The 19,349-nt window shown below is 43.3% G+C and overlaps 1 protein-coding gene across 7 annotated transcripts in view; it reads left to right on the forward strand.

Annotated features, from left to right (window-relative positions):
• The window catches only part of adgrg6 (adhesion G protein-coupled receptor G6), a 117,054-nt gene that overhangs the window by 55,729 nt on the left and 41,976 nt on the right, over positions 1–19,349 (forward strand). For 4 of the 7 annotated variants that reach the window (XM_038726108.1, XM_038726104.1, XM_038726106.1 and 1 more), the window contains 7 exons: positions 287–355; positions 8,089–8,166; positions 16,918–17,006; positions 17,665–17,717; positions 18,043–18,081; positions 18,366–18,511; positions 18,974–19,085. In XM_038726108.1, coding sequence (XP_038582036.1) covers positions 287–355; positions 8,089–8,166; positions 16,918–17,006; positions 17,665–17,717; positions 18,043–18,081; positions 18,366–18,511; positions 18,974–19,085 — 586 coding nt within the window. The remainder of the gene's footprint in view (positions 1–286; positions 356–8,088; positions 8,167–16,917; positions 17,007–17,664; positions 17,718–18,042; positions 18,082–18,365; positions 18,512–18,973; positions 19,086–19,349) is intronic. The other 3 variants (XM_038726105.1, XM_038726107.1, XM_038726109.1) reach the window with 2 other exon arrangements.

Raw genomic sequence — 19,349 nt, forward strand, 5'->3', positions numbered from 1 at the left:
AACAATGTGAGGGTTTGATTTGATGAGTCATACATGTAAGTATCCAGCAATTTATAAATACAACGTAAAATTAACCAACTGACATCAAATATTTAATTGAATTTTGTGTGCTGCTGCATCACTCCCAGAGCTGTGTCTGAAGGCACTGAAATGAATGTCAGTGTATTAAAATGACTGAGTGTGAATACATTTCTTGCTAACATGTCCCAAAAGTAAAACCACGTCCCCTAATCATTTTTAACTGATTAACCTTTTTGTCTTTTAATCTTCCCTCCCCTCCCCAAAGGTGTCTCCCCATCCAGCACACCAGTCCCACTCACTGTCAGCTGTAACCCCTCTGGATTGGGCTGCCCAGGTAGGAAAAATAAACACACGAGGGCTGAAGACACTGAGAGACATTTGGGTTAAATCTAATTTCTAATCTGGTTTTACACTGAAATATTTAAGCTAGATGTCTATGGTAACTTTCACACCGGTTATAATATAGATACATACCAATCTTATAAACACCACATCATACTCACTGGGAGCAGTGGGTTGGTAGAAACTTCTTTTATTTCTTTTCTTCTTGCAGAGGTTTCCCTTCTCACACGTATACCTCATCCATCTGCCATCAGTACTGCAGACTGTTTTCTTGAACAACTTCCCCCAAAACTCAGTTGTCTGTAAACCCTACCTACCATTTCTTGCAGCTTCTGGTAGTTTTGTTGTTCAGTTTAGTTCATCGCTTGCATGACACGGTTTGTTTCAAATATCTTCTACAACAGTGGTTCTCAGACTGGACCCCATTTGATAAGATTTCGTCCGAGGGTCGCTCATCTGATAGGATTTTTGCTTTTAGATGTTTTGTTACAGAAAGTGTATGAAACCCGTAACCAAAATACCTCACACGTCATTGTGTTACTTATAAATGGAATTATAGTGAAAATAAATTGTTCCCCTTTTTGCTGGCGAGTCTCTGGAGACCTCTCAAGGATCCCTGGGGAACCACTGTTCTACAATACAGCTGCATCAACACAGTCTAAAGCTCATTTCACGTCCATGCGTTCTTTCCTTAACCTCTGAGCCATGCTTTTTTCAGCATAAAACTTTGAGTTGAAGCTGTTATCCAAAGAACCTTTTGGTACCACGAGTGCCCACATTATTATCATAGGCGACCCGCGTGGGAATGAACCCTGGCAGTGTTCATAGCTTGAATTATTCACTGAAGTAAAGAATGAAACCCCTAACCCACTGCCAAGAATGATGTATATAACTGATGTTTTCCTCCACGACTACATACATATTTAATACAGATGAACCCAGTGGGAATCAAACTCTCAACCTTGGCAGCATCACTTCCTCACACTTGCCATTAAGATTCACAGAATGATGGATTTTCCTTTCTTAAGTTCCACTACCCCCGAGGTTTCCCAGCCCCCCCCAAAGCTGCTTAACCCAAACTTCTAGACGGGTTGTTAAGAGAAACTCTCAAACCCCCCACAGAACCTCCACGTTTCCCAAAGCCCCAGACATGTTCTTGCTCCCAAACTGTCCCAGAGATTTAATGTCTTAGTTTGAAGAGAAAAGGAGACGAAAAAGGCAAAATCTAAGAAGATGAGAGACAAGATTGAAAAGAGAAAGAAGGCAAAAAAGGAGAAGGTGAGGAGAGTGGACGATAGAATAAAATGAGTGAATAAAATAAGTGAATTGACTTAATTAATGGGAGCAGGGTGTCACAGAGATCTGATGTGTTTGTCTGGCGCGATTTTTCATTTCTTCAGTTGAGCAGAAGCTTGTGTGACCTTTAAGTCACATGCTTCCTGTACATCTGTTTCCATTGACCTTTGTCACGATTGTTTTTAATCGATACCCCAGCCAAGCTTTAAACCTTTGTGGACATTTTGACTTTTATTTGGATTTCTGGCGTTTTCCCTGAGGTTTCTTTATGCGCAAATTGAAAATGATCATTAAAACAGGACGGCAAGGAACTTATAGACTTTCTTATCCGAGTCAAGGTTCTAAGGCCACTGGGTGTCATATGTTGCACAGATTGCAAAGCTCTTTGACTTGATTGATGATTTTGGGCTCTATAAATGAAACTGACTTGGCTTGAGAAGAGAAGAAGTCAAACAAAAACAGGAATCTTAATCGTTGAAATGAGCAAAATCTTGAAAAGGAAACAGATGCTCCACTCTGCGTGTTCTTACCTAACCCTTCCTCACAAGTTCAAATGTCTGCAGATGAGGGGAAAAGAGGACAAAGTTTGCAATTCTCTCCAAACAATGTGGAAAAGAATCTCTTGCTCTGTTAATGGTATCGTACTTTAATGGTCCCTCTGTGTCCTGAGAGGAACATATCTGAAGGAACCAGAAAATGTTTTAAAGGGTGCTGTACAGCTGCAGCACCGAGCCCCTTACTTCCCGGCCAAAGCCATTAGAGCTGGAATACTGTCCATACACAGATCATGGTTTAAAGAAAATCTCACTCTAGCCAATCTTTGCTCCAGGAGGTCACGTGATTTGGAACTTGAACTTGAACAGTAGCTGGGGGCCAGCTGACGACGTGACCCAACCCGGCTCCCTAAATGTCAGTTCTCACACTATCCTGTTCTATGGAGGCCTCAGAGAGACATTTTTCTAAAGGTCAGTTTTTGTGGGATTGTGCTCACGAGAGGAAAGGAGTCGAACCAATTAAGCTACAGTTTGTGTTCCAGAATATCAACGACTACGGCAGCCATGGAAGGTCAGCAGGCCATGGGAGAGACACTCACAGGGTTATACATTAAGACCACGAACTAGATTGTTCTACAGAGTGCGAGGTCATCTAAAGACCAGCACTCCAGGAGCTGGGTAGGAAGTCAGTGGCATGTATTTTGATTGAATGCCAGGCTTTGTAGTTCCTGTGCCACCAGGATACCTTAATCTCAGTGAGAACAGACGCTTCCGCAAACAAAGCTTTCGTCAAGGTTGAACCTTTCAGGAAAATGCAGCTCTCTTTGAGGAGGAAGCTGTAAGTGGATAAAATCAAACAGAACCACAAGAAAGATAATAGAATTTTGTCATTTACCTACTTTCTGGGATAAATTGGTATGACTACTATATGCCAATAAATATTACATTTGTTTATGTTCTCCTGGAACAGGCTGTTTGTGGGATCATTATTTATCAGTTGCTCCCCTGGCCTGCTCTCTGTCCCCCATATCAAGACCAAATAACAGCAGAATAAAAGTCTCAAAATACACGTTTGATAGTGGATATCATGTTGCGACATCCCACTGATGGGCAGTTGAGATTGTCTTGTCCAAATTGCATCACCTCACTATACCTTCGGTCTAACTACAAAATTCAGCTCAAGACTGTTCTCCATTCACAATTATTAGCCTCTGGCAGCACATGTTGGTTAACACGTTGTATTCATTCCGCCATAAAAAGACATTTTCTCAATGCTTCTACCTTTTACAGAATGCAGCAGGAAGAAATATACCCGGTAATAGCAACCCAACTCAGGAATCACCTTGATTGTTGGGTTCTTGTCCACAATGACCTTATTGAAGGATGAGCAACAGTATGTCTTTCCTCATAACCTGTTATGCCTCTAAACACAACCTTAAAGGTCCCGTCATGAAACCTTTGAACATGGCAACTGTAAATATAGAAGTTAGGCCATCCAAGGTGTGTGCAAAGAAGTCCTAAATCAAAGGCAAGTGCTGTAACCTATGTTAAATGTTCCATGACAGACATTGTGCCTATCATCTGTAAAGCTCGAGACACTTTTCCCCTGTGTGTTGTTGATCAGCTCCCGTCCTGTTGGGATTAATTTCGCAGCACTGTTGCCATTTTGTTTGACGTCCTCTGTATTCGTCTTTAATGATGAATTTTTGCAACTGGGAAACAACAGCGAAAATACTGAAAGCAGAAACCTGCAGCAACGTATTTCTACTGTAAACCCCTACTTTCTACACTGAAGATGATCATGCAGCTTCACAACCATTCATCATCCTCTGCATCTTTCTCTCTCTCTCTCTCTCTCTCTCTCTCTCACACTCTCTCTCATCCCAACCCCTTGTCACTACCGCCAGCCACTTCCTCTCCCACCGCTTCCTCCACTGACTCCACTAACAACATCAATGCTACTAATGCCAGCACCTACGGTAAGCAACCCTCATCCTCGCCCTCCTTCTTCCCTTCTCCCTCCTCTTCATCCATACCTTCTTATTCCTTTCTTCCTTATGCCTTCCCTTTTCACTCTAGCACTTTCCTTTTGCTGTTTGATCACCCTCTTATTCCTCCCCCTACTCTAGTTTTTAAGCCTCCCTGTACCCCTCTTTTAAAATGCTCATTTTTGTTTTTCAGCTGCTGTGCTGATTGTCTTTGATGGTTTATCTCTTGATTTTTGTTAATAGCAACTAACGCCAAAACGGCCTGTTTAGTCCCCTTCTCTTCTGCCTCATCTGTAAATTTAGGATAAACTTTGGGGCTCGTCTGAGATACAAAAGGAAGACTTCTTTTCGAAGAAGTCATTTGCAATTCATTACCAAAAATCAATTAGCCCTAATGGGTTTTTTGAACAGGCTCCTCTCATAAAAATCAGAACCCTCTTAAGTTTGACCTTTCAGTGACCCATGAAAAGTTGCCCGGAGCCATTTTACTTTTCATGTTCCTCTGAAAAGCAAAAGCGTCTATTATTCATTTGTTCACTCTATTATTCATCATTTACCTGGGAGGAGATTCAGCTAATTCTGTTCTGATGAATGTGTTTGACTCAGGACGACTGAGATTAGATAAATATTATCTACTACTCCATTAAAAAAATTAGTTCATCCAATCTTTTCATTACTTGATTAACCTTTGTCATTCTTTTTCCATCTGAGAAGTTGTAGTGGTGAATGAATGTTCCCAGGAAGTTATGAAAATCAGCTCTTGTTCTTTGATTAGTGTAATATGGATTTTCTTTTGTTCTAACAAAGACAGTGCAGTTCAACCGAAGCAGGAAATACCGTTAACACAAAGTTTAGCCAAAAGTTTATGCTTGTTGTAAGCAACAAAATTTGCACCGTTAGGCGTTTCTGATCTGCACATGGCAGAATTAAAACCATTTTATGTGTGGTCCCTCTCGTTCTTCTGTTTCCTTTAATTTGTCATCTCCAGTTCTCTCTACCATCACTCCATCTACATCTACATCCACCATATCTACCACTAGCATGCCACTAACCCCAACCATCAGTACCACCACCACCACCAGCACAACCAGCTCCTCCTCCTCTGGTAAGGCTCCATCTGCTTCGCTGCTTTGTTGTTTGCCATCAGCATCGTTAGACCTCCCATTCAAATAAGAACAAAAAACGTAATGTAACGAATGTTTCTCTCCTAAATTTTAAATATTCAGGGTACAAAATCATTTGCAACATACTTAAGACCAGAAACAGTTCTGGATCCAAGCCCTGAAAACAGAAAACCTCTAACCAAATAGACGCATTGACTCCTAGATGCTTTTGGGAAACCCAGTTTGTGCACCAAATATCAAAAGGCTTACCCTGATCCAGATTTATTTTTCTCTGAATCAGGAAAGACTTTGGAGATTGGCCCTGCAACCAAACAGAATAAGAGCTTTTCCCATTACCCCAGTGTGGTTGTGTGTTTTTGTTACTGACATGCCAAATTATTGTGCTAATCAGTTGTGCCTGCCACTACCATCACCATCACCGCCAGCGCTGCTACCCCTGCATCTCATGCCACTAACGTTGCTTCTGCCAGCAGCACGGCTCATGGTAAGGTAGCTGACCCTATGTAAATATTGTCACTAAGCTAACTAGCTGATTTTGTCCGGTTCTGTTATTGATAACTTCAAATCATTGTGTTTACTTTGTTTTTGCTTCCTCATTTGTATTTCTCCAAAAGACTGGAGGTTAGTTTTAAGCTAGCGTTTCACAGCTGGCCTCTGTCCCACTAGACTCTGATGATAAGCAAGAGAAGCGTGCTCACTGTTTTCTCACAAGTGGTTTCTTTCATCTGTCGTTATGATATGATATAAGGTTTTCTGTTAAATGTGAATTGCTACTATGATATGTGGTGATTAGGATAGGATTATTTCATTATTTTAACTAAGATCAAACATGATTCAACAGCTGCACGCACTCACCTCATGTGGGAGTTGCTGTTTTTTCTTTCTTGTAAGAACCAAGTCAACAACTGGGAAACTCTTAAAGCGCCGAAGTAGATGCCTGAATAAGCAAATTAACTTGTGCAATGTCTTTTTTTCAGGTCCTTAAATGCACATTTTGTGGTCATAGTCCTGTATTATCAATGCACAGAAGGATTTTTTTTTACTCTCACAGCCAACTCAGCAGTTTTACTACCATACATTTTTGTTGGTTGATGACTGTTACGCCAGGCCTAATGGAAACCTGAGTGCAACATAAGAATGTCTCCCCCCTTTTTCCCACTCCATGGACTGACCAATGCCCCAACTGATGCATCCAAATTTATTTACCAATCTGGGGAACATAGACGCACAGCTCAGCCAAAACAACAAACAAAACATCTCATATCATTTCCTACAAAAGAATTACAGGCTTTAATAAGGGATTTCTTTTCTTCTATCACTACCCACATGATGTGAGCCTGAAGTTATCAAGGCTAACAAGATAATCATTGTTTCATCTTCATTAAAATAATGATGTACTCACATTCTGTCCCATAATATAGTAGGTATGGACAGAAAATTGTGATCATCATGCTTCAGACAAAAGATAAATGAAAGAAACCAAATGTGTGGAAGTGTAATTGAGAAATGAAATGAATGAATGAATGAATGGCAGAACTTCCAGTTCTTTACTAGTATGCATAATAACTACCTTCTTCATTATCTACATCATCACTGCTATCATTAACATCATCTTATTGTGTTATTTTGTCATTTGTATTAGCGTATTTAAACTGTATGGTTTCACATTTTGTCCTGTGTTTATTACTGCAAGCCTGTACACATATAAAGCATTTTCTCTTAATTATGTTTAGGGCTATAGTAAGACCTGTGAAATTACATTTAAAACACACACTGAAGGCCTCTATTGAAGTCAGTGCTATTAAACTTACTGACATAAACTGTAGCTGTCAATAAAATTCTTGAAGGTGAGGAAGAATACAGCAGACGTGTATTCATCTTATTATATAAGATGAAGGACTTTTATTTGAGTGTATTGAAAATGTGTATCCTTGTGCGTGTGTGTGTGTGTGTGTGTGCAGAAGTTTAAAAAAGCTTTTAATCGACATCCATACCTTGGACTGAATGGCGCTCCACAGATACAGTGTGAAGTGCTTTTTTGCATTGATTCATACAGGGATTCCTGTTTACCTCTTCAGTCACAATCAATCCTCTCACCAATGACAGCATTACTATGTCCGCTTCATACATTTAATTTTCTTGTCACTTGTCAGTGAAATGAAAGATGCATGTCCTTGTTCCTGTGGCAGAATGCTGACGAAAGATTGCTTTAATCAAGAAAGTAAGCGGTGCTTTAACAAATCATAACATGCTGGTTTCTTCCAGTTTTTCCAGTTGTAATTATTCTAAATAACTTAAAAAGATTCACGTCCAGTTGTCTGCAATGTTTTTAAGAGGAAGAGGAAGTCGGAGAGATAATAGGAAGGACAGTGAAGGGATAGGATTACTGTAACAGGTTGTGTTCATATTGAGTTATACATAAGGCCCTAGTTAACCTAGAGGTAATGATCAAGCCTCTGCTTAAGAGGATGTTGGTTTGACCACTCCATACCTTACCCCAGTACCTAACCATAGCGTAACCTGAGCCTAATGCTGGCCTTTGTGCTAAAACTACATCTTAACTCTCAAATGTTAACCTTGTGGGGACCAGACCTTTGTCTCCTGGTGGTTGTTGTCTCCTCAATGTAGCTTTGTTTTTAGGGAGACGTCTCCACAATGTGGCTGACTTTCCACATTGAAGCTGTGTTTGAGTTTGTTATCCCAACAGTGTAGCTGTGTTTTTCTTTTGATATGACAACCTTCCCCCAGATTGGTGCAAACTCTATGTACAGCATTCTTCTATTAAGCTGACTGATATTCTGTGATTGTTTACTTCCCCTGTAGCTCCACAGACAACCAGCAGCACGTCAACTGTTTCATCTGCTACCACTAACCAACCAGCTACTAACCCCACAGCGCATGGTAAGAGCAACAGAGAGTGAAGCCTCTGCTAAGACTGGCAAGCTTTACATACAAAACACTAATAAATCTGGGTGGCATAAGTGCTGGTAGGTCCAAAAAACATATAGGATTGGACTCTGGACCATCAGTGTTTAAGGGGTCTGAGTCATTAAACTCTAATGTCATACAAAATTGTTTCCAAATAGGCTGCATACATAATTTAACTGCATGCTTATGACTGGTATTCAATGAGTCAACTGATTCATGGACTTGCTACTAAGAATATCCAAGTTAGGTTAAGAAGCCCGGCTTAACAAAATTTCTCTTAAAATATCATAATGCTTAAACTTGAGCCTTTTGACATCTCTGTAAACGTATTTAGTCTATTTTTATACCACAGCAGCATGAATACTACTTCTAACACAATGATATATTTGACCTGTGTGATATACCTCTTGTGATTGAAAAGGTGTCTGATCACGTTTTGAATTTCTTTGATTTAAAAAAACACCTTTAGATCTTTTAGCATTCTGCTGATAATTTACATTTCTAAAACACTCACCCTACTGCCTCCAAAATGCGCAGCACTAAGAATGCTTCTTACTCCTCCTGTCTTATTCCATCTTTATTCCATCTTCTCCTCTTTTCTCCTCTTGTTTCCTGTGGTTTCGACTCCTCTGCTGCTTCTAGTAACTACTAACCGACCAACCGTGATCAATCTCATAAATAAAGAAATGTTGCTATCATTGTTTTAAGCTTTCATTTATCCAGCTAACAACTGCTAACAACTGAATCCATAAGACAGTCTAGCCTAATCATAGAAAAACTTGTTTTCCACTTTTCATGCTTTGAGCCTTTCTTGCTCTTTCTGTTCCTGTAATTATATATTTTCTCTGATAAGCAAAGAAAAATAGGAACATAATTGGAATGAAAGTACAGTTTTCTTATTCTTACACTTGTCGTGAGTAAAGGAAATTGGAGATGGTCATCTGATGTAAATGTGTCAGGTGGTTCTGTTTATTCTACTGCTTTGAGCTTTTGCTGTTTATTACCTTTATTTTATCTGTACCCTGCTTTTTCACCAAAACACCGTCTGGTTTGATTTGCCGTGCCCCGGTGACAGCGGAGGAGTCTCCAACCAAAGCCAGCGCTGCGCCTGCTGTTGTAGTTACACTTCAGCGGACTGAACCCCTGGCGTCCCGGTCCAAGCCTCTGGCCGCTGGTCCAGTAGCTCACAATAGAAGACCCAGGAATGTTTTTGGATTACCTGTCGTAGGATCCCCTGTTTCTCACGCAGACGGACCTCCAGCTCCTCCAGCCACCGTAATCAGACACACTAGGCCTGCTTTCATTCCCAATCCCCCTGGAAGAGCCTTTCATCGTAGGTCCCTTGCATCCAGTCCGTTGAGTCCTCCGACCCAAGCCCCTAGTCTCCCTGCATCTAAATCAAGACTCTTAGCTCCCATCCCAGGTCCCCCATCTCCACCCGAACCCTCTCACCCTAGACCTGCAGCCTCCCTCCCCAGGCCTCCAGGCCATCGCAGCTCCAAGGCCTCCCTGGGGTTCATCTCCACCCCTTTGATCTGGCAGGGGAGGAAGAGGCCGACTGGAGGAAGACGTCCAGCGGCCACCAGAGCTTCACCCAGGCCCATGGCTCACATCACGAAACCCGCTGCACAGCCGACAGAACTCAAATCCACAGCCAGGCCTACATACACAACACAAACAAGTGCATTTAAACACACGGCTGGGTACACGCATGCACCTGGGTTGAAAAATGCAACACACATGCTGGGGTCTGCTCGCTTACGTTCATCAGCTCAACCTACATCACGACCAAACTTTTCGCACCAACCAGTCACCAACAAGGAGACCCCTACAACCACTCAAGACCCAAAACCACCTCCTGAATCAGGGGTTTCAGTCTCGTCTCAGGGGTCATCTCCATTGCAACATAGAGATGAGGTATTAGATACAAAGGAATCTTCCTCGGTGGTGGGGGCAGCACCCCTGGCATCCTCATCATCATCCTTGTTGTCGTCATCGTCAGCGCTTAGTAACAGAAAGAACAAACCTTTAGCGCCACAGTGGTCGCTGCTGAGCACGAGCGGGGGGGGGAACCAAACAGTTTCCAGGCGTAACTGGACAGACCCTCTGGAACCGCTGGGCGATGAGCACTCGTCAGGGTCCGAGCCGTTTGTGTATGATTTGACCGAGCTCACGGAGCAGGCCGGCGCTTTTAGCTTGTATGAGTTAGATGCTGCCTACTCCTCGGATGAACCCGCCACCATCCCTCCAACGCTCATCGGCCCTGACACCAAAAACCGACAATCATTCAACACGTCAGACCCTCGAGATGCGTTTATACCTGTCACGCGTCCTCTAACTGCCTCTGAGGGAGGAAGTGAAGTGCTCGCCCAAACAGATATTCATGATGATTTGGAAACCCTAGCGAGTGACTTAGCAGCAGACAGCAAGCTTTCTCTAAACCACTCACGAGATAGACTGGTGCCAGAAGCAGATACATTCATCAGCAAGTCTCAAACTGTTACTCCAACTTTTTCCCAGACTTTGACAGAAGCTCAGACTCAACACTGGCTTCTAAACAACACTAGTTCAAGTGGACAAAAGCAAGAGGAAATTTCCTACAAACAAGCTGTCACTCAACAACCGAAAACCTTTCAACCAACGCTGCCTCTCCCTGCCCCCTCCCTTTCATCCCTTCTCCTCATACAGCCAACACCTTCTCTGCCTATGGTACAGCTGAGCTCCTCTCCTTTCCCCAAGCAGATATTTTCTTCTTCAGAGCCACAGAAGGAAGACATGGCCCTCATATCGTATTCATCGCTTTCTCCAACCCCCCTGGACAGTGTATCTGAATCAGACATGACTGGAAGTGATGCCGACCTTGCAGTGGCCAGAAGTAGACTGATTAATAATTTATATATAAGTACAGCCATATCTCCTATCGCCTCTGCTTCTCCAGCTTTCCCCAAAACTTCCCCTTCTAACATTTTTGCATTCCCTCTTGACATCCGTCACCACTCCTCATCTCGCCTGCAACCACTTATCCCCCCATCCCCTTCACTTCCCTTTTTGTCAGCGTCCACTCTTTTCACGTCCTCTCATGCCATCCCTCTGTCTTCTTCATCATCTTTCTCCCCCGTTGCTCTTACGTTACAAATTCCAACCTCGCCTCCTCTCTACTCTTCTAACACTCTTCTCTCATCCTCACCTCCCCGCTGGTCCACCGCCGTTCCTCTTCCACCCGCTGTTGATTCTCAGCAGCCCTTCCTCTTCCTACCCTCCTCTTCCCAGCAGGCCAAACGAAGGCTTTCAGAAACAGAGGGTGTTGGTGAATCTTCTCACGTTCCAGAGTCAGATGGAGTTAGCGGGAACATTCAGCCTTCTGTGTTGTCATCTCTGTCTCTGACCTCGGACCGTAACATCGATTTTGTGGTTGACACAGCATCCACGCTGTCACTTCCTCTCTTTTCTGAAGCCCAAACTGAATCTCAGATGCCAGTTGTTGACAGTGCGTTGCTCCCTGAATATCCCTCGCTCTCTGCTGAAGAGTCCTCTAATAATACACCAAAGCCTTTCAGAAGTCGGTTGCCCTACTCCGAGGGTAATCAGCTGCTCGGTACCCAGTCAGATCAGCTCCTCCGTTCATTAGATCTTTTTTTAGACTCTTCCTTCAGTCAAATTCGACCAACTCCCTCAGGATTATCCATGGAGAATTTGATATCCAGTACTGCAGTATCCGAGCGGATTGACCCTGAGTTGGGTTCGTCAGTGGTTTTGTGGCCTTCTCCTCATGCAGCCTCAGTCAGCCAGCTCTTGGTTCAATCTGATCAGAGAGATTTGAGCGACACACATACTCTGCCACACGAGTCACATCAAGTGCATCAGTCTGCCACTGGCTTTACATCACTGCCGACAGCTGGCATTTGGGCCTCTGAACACACTCCAGCTCTGCTCCAGCCAAATACTGATAGAACGCAATGTTTGCTCTCTGCTTCTTTGTCTGCTGTTTCTTCTTTGTCTTCAAATCCTGTCCTTTCAACTTCCAGTCCCCTTTCCCATCACCCTGACAGCCTGTCACTCACTGTATCTTCTGAGACTCTTCCTGCTGCAGCTGTGATGCAAGCTGCTAGGATGACAGAACCGATGTTCGGAGAGGACACCGCGGTGTCGTCGTCCTCCTCATCCTCCCTTAATCCTGTGGCTGAGAACTCTCCTCTCTCGGCTCAGACATCTGCATCTGGGTCACAAGGCAGACATACTTCCAGTCTGCCCTTTAGCAGAGATCCATGGAGCCTGCAGCATACAATCTCCCATTTACACACTGACAAACAGGTGAACACAAACACCACCGCTGGTGCTCACTTTAACTCCACCGGCTCTCAGGCACTCGCTGGCTATGACGATGCGTTTAATCACCCCACTTCCCTTTTGTTGAATCCATCTGTCATGGCAACGATCCAAACGCTGGCACTCTACATCAGCCCAAGTGCACAGCTTAGCGCTGCAGCCCCGCAGCACGCTTCAGGGCTGGATTATACGCACCACTCAGGCTTGACACAAACTAACACTGAACACCGCGGCCGTCTGATTCACACCCACGGTTCAGTACACGCACAGATGCACACACATTTGGTCGCTCAGGCACATGTGAGCGAGTTTTTGGGTTCAAGTGAGAAACTAAACTTAAATCAGAGGCCAGGGCAAGACACACAAAATGCAGAGGCACATGTTGATGTTGGGGGGGTGCAGCAGCATTCATCCCGCTTTATTTCCTTGGCCCTTACTCCCCCACTGCTTTCGCCCTCCATTTCGCCTTCTCTTTCTCTTTCAGCAACCCCCACACCTCCTTTTCCCTCTCTTCAACTTTCTCCCATCTATCCTGCAATCCCTCCCCACATAACTGTCTCCTCCCTTCCCCTCTCATCTTTCATCACCCCTTCTCTCTCTCCTCTCCTCCCCAGCTGGGTGGCATTGCCAACAGCGTCTGCCAGCATGGAAGAGGCAGATATTGCGTCCTTGTCACCCAGCTGGCTGACTGCTGAATTCCAGCAGCCCACAACAAGCCAGACCCCCTTGGAAAACCATTTACAGACCTTCCAAAGATCCACCACATACTCTGTGAGCCAGTCAATCCGGCAGTTCATCACAGTCATCCAATCACTTCCTCTTGACCAAGCTTCTGCACTCCCTGATGATAAATTGAAATTCAGCCGCTCAAAAACCCGTGACGAGGACGATGTTTTGCCGCAGACTGCAAACAACTCGCAAACAGCAGATGCTTCTAGGTTTGTCGATGGTTCAGTATCATCACCAGAGGCATCAAGAAATCTCACTGCAGCTGGGAAACTGTCACATCTCTCTGCTTTTTTTGACCCTGCGGATGTTGTTCCAAAATTACATATTGCGGATGAACACACCTCTGTTGAAGGACTGGCTTCTACAGCAGTGAACATCAATGACAATGTTACTCTGGATGTAAAGTTAAATGCTCCAATAGGCCTCCAGCCTAATGAAAGTCTTAACCCAGAAGCTGCCATGAACTCTCAAACATTTCCTGTTGAAATGCAAACTACCTCTCCCTGCCCCACTTCTAAACCCAGTTATCGGCCTAGCTCTGCAGTAGCAACACAACCCACTGGTGCTCCAGTTATTCCCAACCCCCTGCCCTCTTCTGGCCTTAATATTGCCTCTTCCACGCCAGCCCCCAGATCTCCAACTGGTTCCTCTAACGATGCTCCAGGTCAAGGCTTCATTTCTGGGTTAGAGGGTCTCCTACCTCCTCGGACTGATAACCACACCGCAAACACAGCGGGCCTCAAATATATCTTCATGTCAAATGCAACCACTGTCGAAAACTCCACTTCAGTGCCAATTGAAATGACAAACACCACAAATGCTACAACTGTGACAGAAAATGGAAGTACAGAAGCATCTCTGGGGAAGATGACAGGCAGCAAACCAATGCCAGATCTCAGTGTGAATACAAGCACATCAATTTTAACTATTTCAAGTTCAAATTCAAGTCCAAGTGTGTCGAATCACAGTCAGAATCAGAGCTCAGGAGTATTTGTGAACAATGACAAAGATGTCCACCTTTCCCCCACGCTACCTGTGGCCGTCAGTGCTCACCGTTTTTTAACCACAAAGAACTCCTCACGAGCGACTCCATTTAAAGCAGGCAGTGTGTCAGACAGCAGTGGAGGGAGTAGCAGCATCAAAAAGTCCACGGTGCGCCCTACGCCCGTGGTTTCAGCAGCCAGGACTGCGGTGCCATGCCAATGTAAACATCGCTTTCATTTTACATGTCTGTGTGGACTGTCATCAGGGAACAGTATGTCACGCAGTAACAACACTGTAGATGTAGAGAATAATAAAACAATCAACTGTACTGACAGTAGCATGTACTGTAAAAAAAAATCCATCATAGTATCTTGTATCTAGTCTTAAAGTCGATTTATTTAAAACAGGTGAAAGACTGTTAACCTAAGAAAATGTATTTAATCAGTTGAGATATACTTGCATATTGCAATATAAGCTATATGGCCAAAAGTATATGGGCACGCCTGCCCACATACTGTATTGTTCTTTTGGTGCACGTTTGTTTTTCCTTTAGTTCCAGTGAAGTGGAATCTTAATGCTACAGGATACACTGATATTTTAGACATGTTCTTCCAGCTGTTTGGCAACAGTTTGTGTTTGGCCCTTTCCTGTATCAAAATGGCTCAAAACTACTAGCGCCACGTTTAAATAATTAAAAGGTTCACTCATTTTGTGTGGAAGAGCTTGACTGACCACAGAGTCCTGACCTCAACCCCATCCAACACTTTGGAGGCCTTGGAGATCATAGCGGCAGATTAATGACCATGGTTTTGGAATCACATGTTCAACTATCACTTATGGCTGAAATGTGCAGGTGTCCACAGACTTTTGGCCATGTAGTATGTTAATGGTTGATTCAAAACAAACATTTTGAAACTGGTGATCGATTCTATGGATAATAAGTGAAGATTTTAAGACTGAATACATGATTAAATGACTTCAGGTGGTTGGGTTTAGCAGTGTAGTAGCTGTACAGCTGGTTTTCAGCAGTAGTTAGACTCAATAGTTTTTACCTGTACTGGAATGGTAGATCTCTGTCAATCAGGTGAATGGGTCCCTCAGGTGCTGCAGGCTGGTGATTGGTCCGTGATGATTCTGAGCCCTGTGTAGGACATTATAATTGATGCTAGTTGTCCAATCCGACTGTAGTATTTAGCCTGGTACTTGTAGTTAGAGACATACATGCATTGTGGTGCTTTGTTCTCGCTCTGCCTCCGTTTTTACTTCTCTTTTATCTGTCCATCATTACAATTTCACCCCCCCCTGTGCTTCTCTGAGTTTTTTAGTCCATCCAGCTTCTTGGTAGAGACGTCCTGCTCTGCTGCTTGTACTCTCAGACAGTAAATAAGAGACACCTCATCTCCATTTTACAGGCTGCTGTGAAATCCAGTGGACATGTTTGCAATGACCAGCTGCTCCCTAAAGCTTGTAAAAAAACATATCACTAAAAGTCTGCAGCGTGCAGGGTCTCCCACCAGAACTGATGGAGTAGTAGAAATAAATTCTTTTGACGGCTCAGTAGCATTTACTAACAAATACTGGAGGGACACCTAGTGGCCAATGTGAAGCATGGCAGGAGCGCTGAGAGCCCTAAAATACCTTGTCATAGAATAAATGACCAAACAAGCTTCTGTTTGGGACATTTAAATAAATAACTCAACACACTGTGTGTCTGCTGTTGGGGAAAATCACACTTGTTTGACAAAATCAGGTCAGTCTCCCTCTTTTTCATGATTGCTGAATAAAAAGTTATTTTCAATATAAAGCTTTTATCATGGAAATGCAGCAAAATAATCCATAATTTAAATTTGAAAAGAACATTGAATCACTCTTTGTATTTTTTGAGGGGACAGAGGATGTCGTACGCTTGACAGATTTTAAAGCCCCTTGAGCAAATTTGTGATATTGGTCTGTATGACTAAAACGACCCTAGTTTAGTGCAGAGGAGATCAGCTGAGCATGCAGATATGTCAAGCTTAGAATTCAACTTATAGGGAGAAAACACTTCCAATGTTAAGTTTATTTTACTTGGAAGGAATCCCTCAGTTTTTGTTGTCATTAGGATTTTAACAGTTCTTCTTCAACTTAAAAGCACTACGACTCACTAAACTCACACATGTTGCTCGACTTCCCTTTCCAATAAACTTATTTTGGACATTACAGACTTCAACATGACAAGAACTTTGTTACTTAAGTTATTTGTTTCACAAACAATGATGTTTTAAATGTAGTACATGTTTTTGGCTAACATGAGTTTTGTGGGGGGGGGGGTTCCTTCTGTATGTGGTGAGGTGTCAGACTGCAGGCACACAGATGTGTTGAAAGTGTAAAATGGTGAACAACAGAAACATATTCTCCTGCAGCTTATTCTGATTCGGAACGATCCCATTCAGCAAGAAAACAAATCGTAATGACTGCGCCTTCCTCCTCTGCTGCTGTTATCTGTCAGGCAGCACAGGCCTCCTGATTATTTTACACCGTCTAATTGGATTTTTACCTTAACTCAATTAGCTCCACCCGCTCGATTCATCTCCTGCTATGTGGCACAATAGTTCCATTATATGTGTGAAATAGCACGTGTCAGATTGAGAATGAAGTATTTTTTTCTCTTTCTGTGTCTGTCTTTGCCCTCGTCTTCGTCTGCAGAGAGGCAGTTCTACCGGATTTCTTTTGTGGTGGATGACAGGGGCGCGACGCTGACCCTGGCTGATGTTGAGCGAGCTGCGGCCCTCTGGGTAAGATGATGTAGCCAACGCTGCACTTCACAGTGGCTTTACTCTGGTGATTTATGCAAGTTCAACCTTTGGTGTCCCACAGAAAGCAGCAAGAAGGGAAAAAGTTTTAGTGTCTGGTGGAACTTCCAAAACAGGAACAGTTTCACCGCTCATAAAAAACATGGACTGAAATCTAGCTGAAAATGTGTTATGGGCCCCAGCTGACCCCCCTCTGGTTATATTATCATTTTCTTAAACACAAATCTGTTTGCACCAAAGGTAGACAAGGTACAGATCCAGCCTTAGCATTAAGAATCGGATCATTTCGTTTTTTGTTTCATCTTCACCAACTAAATTAGAACAAACCAACAGACACACAATAAATCACCGGTCTTTGTGGTCCGGGGCCCGGTGCGGGGTAATGAGGCCTTCACAGGTGCGCAAAACAGTGAGGTTGAGATCGCCGGCAAAGGTTTTCGTCCCTCAAGCTTTTCTCAGTGCCACACAGAGTCAGTATTTTGAGACAATCAGTGAACCAGCCAAGTCAGTTAACTTGAGAGAAGAAGACATTTTAATAAAATGTGGAGTCTTCAAATCATCATATTCAGACCAATGAACATACTGAAAATAACTTTTGTGATAACTTGAGTGATTTCATTGATTTGTTTTCTTCTTACAGCTAAATCAAACGTTTCAGAACTGGAACTATGCAGTCTACATCGACTCCATCAGGTAATCCAGCAAAGGTTCCTGCTTCATTTGTATAACAATGTGTGCGTCGAACACCACTGTTTGCCAATGACTGCTTGTTTTCACCTGCTTTGTCATTCAATTACTTTTCTCAGGTCTTTCTGATGGTCTTCACCAGTTTCAAAAACAGCACTTAACAGGGTTTTTAATCACGTGACAGCCGGTGAAAGGCAGTAGCATCAGTAAAAGATCTGTTGACCCACAAGCTAGCTAGAGATCTTGTCTTGTTGACCTCACAGGTTTATTCTGGTCATGTATAACCGCAGTTAGACATTTTCTTACGTCTTTCTCATTTGTTTCTCTCCAGTGTCCAGCCTGATTTGCAGAGCAGAGGTAACCTGGAGAGGTAAAACATGTTTTTATATTGTCTGTGAAGATGCTCAGTCATCCAGGTCATAGTTATGCAAAGAAGGTTAAAGTCAAGGGCAGCTGGACAGTCGAACCCGCAGAGGTTAAACAGCTGAACCGAGGAAGCGTCTTCAAGTATCCTCAACCAAGTCCAGTTGCCCTTGACTTCAACCTTCCTTGGATGCTGTTATATTGAAAGTGTTTCTCAGTCTGTTATTGTCTGTTCACATCTTTGAGTCTTTCAGCAGCTCATTTGACATCAGTGTCATCTCTTGTCTCCAGTTACACGTGCCAGGCCCTGCTGGTTTATCCTTACGGCAATCGGAGTCTGAGTGAAGCTGATGTTTCTGCCACGCTGTCCAGCAGAGAGGGGCTCATGGGTGCCGGTCTGCAGATCCAGCCCGATTCCACCAATGTCAGATTAATTGGTGAGGAACTATGTAGTGTTATATTCATTTCTTTCATTTAATATACAACAGATCAATGCTTAAAAAAATACATCTCCTGTTTTCTGCCTTCAAATGATTCTCTTGAAGTAACGAACATCAGTAGTCGCTCTGTAGCACAGTAGATGTGCAGCCATGTTATTATCACCCTGTTCAGTCTTTCTGGCTTTGAACACACGCAGATTCTTCCTCTGCATCTCACGTCCACGTCTTTTCTTTTCTGATTTATTCCCTCTGTTGGTTGATTGGGTCCCATTCGTCCTCCGTCTGGAGCTTTGTTACCTGTAGATTTCTGTTGTCCAGTTTCATGCTGCTTGTCTTCTTGTTTGTGTTTTGGGACTCTCCTCGATTCTCGGGATTAGTTTGGCACTCTCGTTCATTTTCTACATTCTGTGACCATTTAAATGTGAAATGACTAAACTAACTATATCTAATAAATAATAGCAAACTGTCCGGGGGAGAGTCTAGTGCACTACAACTGGCCTCAGACCAGACCCACCATCACTCAGTACCTGCCCTGCTTCCCCAACAAGGACCAGATGGCCTCCAGGACCTGGTAACACACACACACACACACACACACACACACACACACACACAGATTTTGTACTAAATCAAGGTTTTTGGTAATATCATTTGTTTGGTTTCCATTAATGTCAGGCTGTCAAGAAAATCCATTTGGAGAGATCAGAGACTTTATTTCGATCAAACGTTTGTTGTTATGATGTGAGGCCTGCACCACGAAGCAGGATTTGAGCTTAGCGAGGTACCTTAGTGGTTAAATCTGGGTTTTTGGGACCACGACGGTGGTTTACTTCTT

The sequence above is a fragment of the Micropterus salmoides genome, unplaced genomic scaffold, assembly GCF_014851395.1.
Source record: "Micropterus salmoides isolate LMB-PRFRI ecotype aquatic unplaced genomic scaffold, ASM1485139v1 Ms_hic_scaffold_18, whole genome shotgun sequence".
In the NCBI taxonomy this organism is placed as follows: Eukaryota; Metazoa; Chordata; class Actinopteri; order Centrarchiformes; family Centrarchidae; genus Micropterus; species Micropterus salmoides.